This window comes from Acinonyx jubatus, chromosome D4, assembly GCF_027475565.1.
Source record: "Acinonyx jubatus isolate Ajub_Pintada_27869175 chromosome D4, VMU_Ajub_asm_v1.0, whole genome shotgun sequence".
NCBI classification, from domain to species: domain Eukaryota; kingdom Metazoa; phylum Chordata; class Mammalia; order Carnivora; family Felidae; genus Acinonyx; species Acinonyx jubatus.
Genome location: NC_069391.1, coordinates 48858877 through 48864908, shown reverse-complemented (window position 1 = coordinate 48864908; position 6032 = coordinate 48858877). Strand labels below are relative to the sequence as shown.

The 6032-nt window shown below is 40.4% G+C and overlaps 1 protein-coding gene across 2 annotated transcripts in view; it reads right to left on the bottom strand.

Annotated features, from left to right (window-relative positions):
- Nucleotides 1-2090: 2090 nt before the first annotated feature.
- MLLT3 (MLLT3 super elongation complex subunit) overlaps nucleotides 2091-6032 on the bottom strand; it is a 282306-nt gene continuing 278364 nt past the window's right edge. For both annotated transcript variants that reach the window (XM_027047137.2, XM_027047139.2), the window contains exon 11: nucleotides 2091-2362. In XM_027047137.2, the coding sequence (XP_026902938.1) occupies nucleotides 2231-2362 (132 nt within the window). In that variant the 3' untranslated portion in view covers nucleotides 2091-2230. The remainder of the gene's footprint in view (nucleotides 2363-6032) is intronic.

Here is a 6032-nt window from a genome sequence, read left to right as displayed (position 1 = left end):
AATCATTTTTGCCATACAACTTAGTTACAAAAATAAAAATGGCCCGAACTACATATATACATTTCTAGTTACACTACACAGATATTTCAGTTAAACCACATCCATTTCTGGCTTAATTAGAATATGTGGATTAGCAGTTAGAAACGTTTAAAGATTTCTAAATTTTGCAAACAATTCATATAAGCATCGCCCTCCCCCTTTCATCTGCAAAGTTAAAAACAGAACCAGACACAACTAAAACCACGCCTAAAACCACACAAATCAGTCACCTTATATCCAAAATGACTCCAGAAGTGTTTCTGGAGTTAAACACTGAGTAGGGGACACACAACAAATGCTTCAAGGGCGGTTCATGCCAACCATCGAGAATCATAACATTACGGGAAAAGTACACTTGTCCTTGGGGAGGACGCTTCAGAAGTAATTTACAAGGAGCATGGCTGTATTATAATTTTTTTAAAGGAAAAAAATAGTGTCTTTGGATAGAAAGAAACAATGTGAAAAAAAAATCCCCTTTTTAAAATGCAGAAATAACTTCATTATCAATCTGCATTTACATTACTGCCCAAAAGAATGGGTCTGGAAAGCCCATTTTCTGTACAGACACTAGTTAATCTCTGTATGAAAAGACAGCATCTGGCATGGGAATAAACAAGGGAGAGCCTAGAGACCGGTCTATTCGCACACATAGAGGCTTTCTTAAGGCTGATCCAGTGAATGAACCTTTGGATCCAGAAGTATTTCTTCATTTCCCCTTCTTTTCGGTTGAGTTCCTAGCAAAAACTTGAAAGATGAGCTGTTCTCACTTTGCATATCTCCACTTATGGAGAGGATGGAATAATGACACCAAAAGTACTTCGGGGTTTTTTTTTTTTCTTTTAAAAATAATTCGCTTTCTTTTGCATGCCACAGGACAGATTTCTAGTTTTAAAACAGGGTACATCAAGAACAAAAATATCCCCCCCCCCCAGCCATCTTTATTTTCACCAATACAAGAAATCCTTCTGGAAACATAAGCAAGTGACTAAACAGGATCGAACCACTGAATCTACAAGTTAATACATAATCTGTTATGGCAGAATAACCAAGAATCTTCCCCCAAAGAAAGATTTTCATTTTCCAAATATAAAAGAGTCTAAGAGGATCATACAGGAACAAAAAATCTCTTATTCCAGGTTTTATGGTAAAGATGGAGAACATACTGGCAGCCGAAGAAAGCTGAAACTCTAATAAATAGATCCAAATTAAGAATTTCTACATTTCTTTAGAAAACAGAACCAGAATTCCTTTTTTTTTTTTTTTTCAACGATGATCCTGTGGAATGCCTTTACTTCCATATTTATCTAGTATTAGAACAGTAAAACAGACACAAGAATGTTGAAGACAGCTCAATAATGCTGGATGCAGGACGTTTACAGGTACACTTGGTTAAAAGTCCTACAGGTTTATTGACTAAGGCTAGACAACAATTCATCTGATCCTATTTGGTGCATTTTCTACCATGGTCCAAGATCATTATATGGATACAGCCAAGGGCTGGGCCCCAACTCTCAGAAGAAAGACCACAAAGAAGAAAATCAGGGTGGCAATTTGGTCCCCCCAGTTGATCATTTGTGTCCTGGAACTGGAAAAACAAAAGGTGGCAAATGCGGACTGCAACGAGTAAAAGGACTTGGAAAAGTTGGTGGAGAGTGGCACGGTGTACAAGTAAGGTCACTGGGCTTGGGATGGCAAGGGCGCTGCATTGAAAGAGCATCCATGGGACCAAGTACAAGTACTTATAATGTCTTGTGGTGTCATTCCCTCAACGACTTTAGAATATCTGTATGCGATAATAAATAGATCAGTTATGTAATAAGGCAGTGTGTTGAATATGCATTCGTCCTGTGGAATGAACCGCCACAGAGAGAGATACAGGATACCATACACATTCTTTAAGTTTTCTTGTGTTGTGTTTGATTTATTTTCAAGGCTATCCAGGCTAACTCTTCCCGGGGATTTCCTTGGAGAGAAGAGTGGTCCGCTGAGGCTGGTTTGCTTAACCTCTCCTTTATCAAGAGATGATGACTGGCTTTAAAGAAAAATAAAGCTGAAGGTTGTTTGATTTTTATTTTTTCCCTTTTGGTTGCATCATTCTGAGTGTTTTCATATAAACAAACAAAAAAAGATCACAACCAAAAAACAAAACAAAACAAAACAATAGTTTTTGATGCATCCAGTTGTTGTATCCTCAGGATGTTCCAGATGTTTCCAGGTAACTCTGTAGTTTACGGACTGTGGTTTTGTCCAGCGAGCAAAGGTCAAAATCAAATGTCGTGTTTGTGATATGAAAGTGTCCAGTTTCTTCTATAAGGTTCACGATCTAGGGGAATAAAGAAGAGAAATTTTGGGAAATAAGCAATGGACATCAAAAGCCAGAGACAGACAGAGAGAGAGAGAGGGAGAGGGAGAGAGGGAGGGAGAGAGAGGGAGGGAGGGAGGGGATCAAATATAGAACCAAGAGACTGATATTCTCCTTTATGGCAAGAAGGTCCTATGCCATTGATGGCAAGGAACCCTCTCTTAGCCACTTTGGTAACAAGCCAAAGGAATGTTAACTCTTTGAAATTTTCAATGAGAACAGAATACCTGTTCTCATCATTCATATCCTTTAAACTGATTTCTGCTTTCAAGTCCTCAATAGACTATTTTACTGTATGGGTGTGGTTAGAGGGAGGTACAATTTCAAGGCCCCTTTCAAAATTAGTTACAGACTCAATGGATAGTGACTAGAGTAAGGAAATTCCATCCTAGAAATAACAAAACTCCTTATGAAAAAAGTACACATACACGCATACACACACACAGAATAATGATCATTTCTCTTTCTATGTTATTGTTGAAAGCTTAGAAAGTACAAAAACGCACAAAGAAAAAAATAAAAGCCAACTACCCTCCCACCCTCTGAAGACCATGGGGAGGAACTGGAAGGGGCTGGAACTGTTTTGTTGCTTGATTTGGGTGCCGGTCACAAAAGACACATTCACTCTGTTAAAATTCCTCCAGCTATACACTTTGTTATACGTCAACAAAAGGAAGGAAAACCTACACTTATGACTTAGAGTCGTGTTCCGTTTAGTCTCTTGAATACTTGGGGGTAATAAGTATGATCTAGAAAATGAATTATCTAGCAAATGCATTATCTATAAAAAGAAAAGGAAAGCCTTTGTCTCCTCGTTTGGAATAGGCATACCTCGTTTCTTACTGTATTGACTCTAACTTCCAGAAAGAGATGGCAGAAGGTACTGTTGCTGTCTTGCCTTGGCTTACAAGAGGGCGCTTCTAAGGTTTCAAGGTTAAGAATGATGTTGATTGCTGGTTTGGGAGAATCTTTCCTCGTGTTATGTGTCTCTCCATTCTCATTTTACCAGTAATTTTATCCAAAATGGACGCTGTGCTGGGGTTGCATGGAGTTTAGAGATGTATGTTGTAGGTAAACTGGGATGGAGGGGGGGTTAGTCTTAGCAAGCTTTGTGGGAGAGAGAAAACAAATCAACATCAGGATGAAAGAAAAAATATTTGCAGAGAAAATTGGCGAACCCTCCACTCCCCTCCTATCACTTGCTTCCCATTCTCTTTCATTCAATAACTTTAAAGAAGAGAACAGTTTTCATTATGTAGCCTATTATTTATTCAATGGAGTTTTACATTACCTAATTTCAGGTTGAAAGCAGCAGAAAGGAAACTTTTGACCCTCTCTTCTTACAATTAGTTTTCTTTAAAAAACAGTAAGTTTGTGAACTACTCCCTATGGGTCAGTGGCTCTCCATAGAAAATGTGCCCCCCATTCCTGACATATTTGACTTCCACAGAAGCATAAAAGACACATTGAACCCCAATCCAATTAATCACACAGCTCCAGACTGAGTTGTTCTTGCCTTACTCAATAGCTGGAACTATTTTTTACAGATGGAACTACAGGTTTCATAATAAAAAAACAAGTTACTCTCACTGTGAAATCATGACAGACACAGCAACCTGTCTATCTAACATCCATTTATCCCTTCTTTTTTACTAGTGGAAGCTGGATTTTTCTGGAAGTGGCAACAGGCCCAGCTAAAACGCTGGCCTCCCCAGACCCACTTGCAGCATGTGGCAGATACTGCTATTTAATTTATTTTGTCCGAAGTCGCTGGGATTTCAGGACAATTTTTAAGAAGGATACAGACAGTGAATATGTGTCTTGGGAAAGACGGCAGAGCAGAAGGGCAAGGAGTCTACATCCTCAATGGCACTTTTTTAATGCTTTATTGATTTTTGACAAAGAGAGGGAGATATAGCATGAGTGGGGGAGGGGCAGAGAGAGAGGGAGACACAGAATCCGAAGCAGGCTCCAGGCTCCGAGCTGTCAGCACAGAGCCCGACGCGGGGCTTGAACTCATAAACCACGAGATCATGACCCAAGCCGAAGGTGGACGCTCAACCGACTGCCCCTCAATGACACCTTTTAAGCCACTACATTGACCACCTATTATATGGGTGGATGGCGGGGGTGGAGGAGTGGGGTGTGGGTAGGTAGACAGAGGGCCTTACTTAAACCCCTGGACTCAGGGTTCTATCTCTAGCTCATGCATCAAAAGATTAGAAAGGCTGTTCCCAGTTATGGTTAAAGGACTTACCAAGCAGGAACTTACTAACACTAACAAGATGGAAGGCGGACACTCATTTGTTTTATTAATAGTTATTGAGCTTTGGATAAGCCACCCACACACATCTACATACATACTGAGGCACATACACAGCTATGTCCACACACAAACTTTTCAAGGCAATCAAATACTCAGTATGTGTTGACCATCAATTGAATTAAGGGTGCTTTCCAGAGTAAATTATCTTTTTCGCTACATCGTAAAGAAATAGTATAGGCCTAGTAAAAATAGTGATCTTCAGGACAGGAAAAAATAGGCTTTCAATGTACACAGGGAAGGCAAATGACAATTGTCCCAGAGTGTGACTGCTGGCCGCTGGGTAAGTGACCAAGCATTCTGAATGGAGTCCCAAATTATGTGTATCAGTTCTGATGGTGCTCACTATTTGAATGGCATTGCACAGAACACTATAACCTCTGACCCTCCGTTTCCTCCTCTTCTGTAAAATGGGGATAACGGCACCTGTTTTACCTATGACACAGATGTGCAAGAGGGTCAAATAAGATAATAGGATAAATGAAAGCTTCTTTATAAACGGAATTGTGACACAGATCAAGGAAACGTGATTATGATTACCACATAAACTTATCCTTAATGTTCTAGGAGGTAACTGGACAGCACAGGAACCATCAGACCCAGTGCTCTCTCCACCTCCCCTCATTGACTCTTAGCCATTTCATTGACACTAAAACAAATGAAGCGGGGAAAATGCCAGAAGCTAAAACTCAGAAAAGGCTTACTTGGATCTTTAAAAAATAATTATAATAAAAGTTGGCAGGGATAAGGGAAGAAAGCAGGGAGAACAGAAGATGAGGGAGAGTAGTTAAATCACAATGTAGGGGTAAAACATAGTCCTAGGTTTTCCCTTTGAAATGACAACTCCTTTAAGAAAATCGCTTTCTGCGACTCCGTTTGGCTAATGACTTAACAGTAAGTACAAAACAGAGCAATAAAGATACCTTCTAGAAAAAGCTGCTTGATTTTGAAGCAAATAAACCCATTTGCCAGCCAGGGGATGGGGTGTCTCATAGGTTTCCAGGGCTTGGCTGACAGGCCTCCTACCTCCTCCCCACGCGGCACCCTCCCCACCCGCCTGCAGCCACAAACAAATGAACGGGACCTGATCAATCTCCCTAAATGAGCCCCACACTTTTATGGGAGCTTGTAAGAATACATCAAGGTAGATGCAGAGATGGCCTCAAAGTACCAGTAGTGCAGCAGGCGGGGCGCTCGGGACAACTTGCCAAAGGGAACCGCATTAACGACTTGAATTATTAGAGCATGCACCCACGTCTTCAATTAAGTAAAGACTTCATAAAGAAAAATAAATGTGGGTTCCCTTCC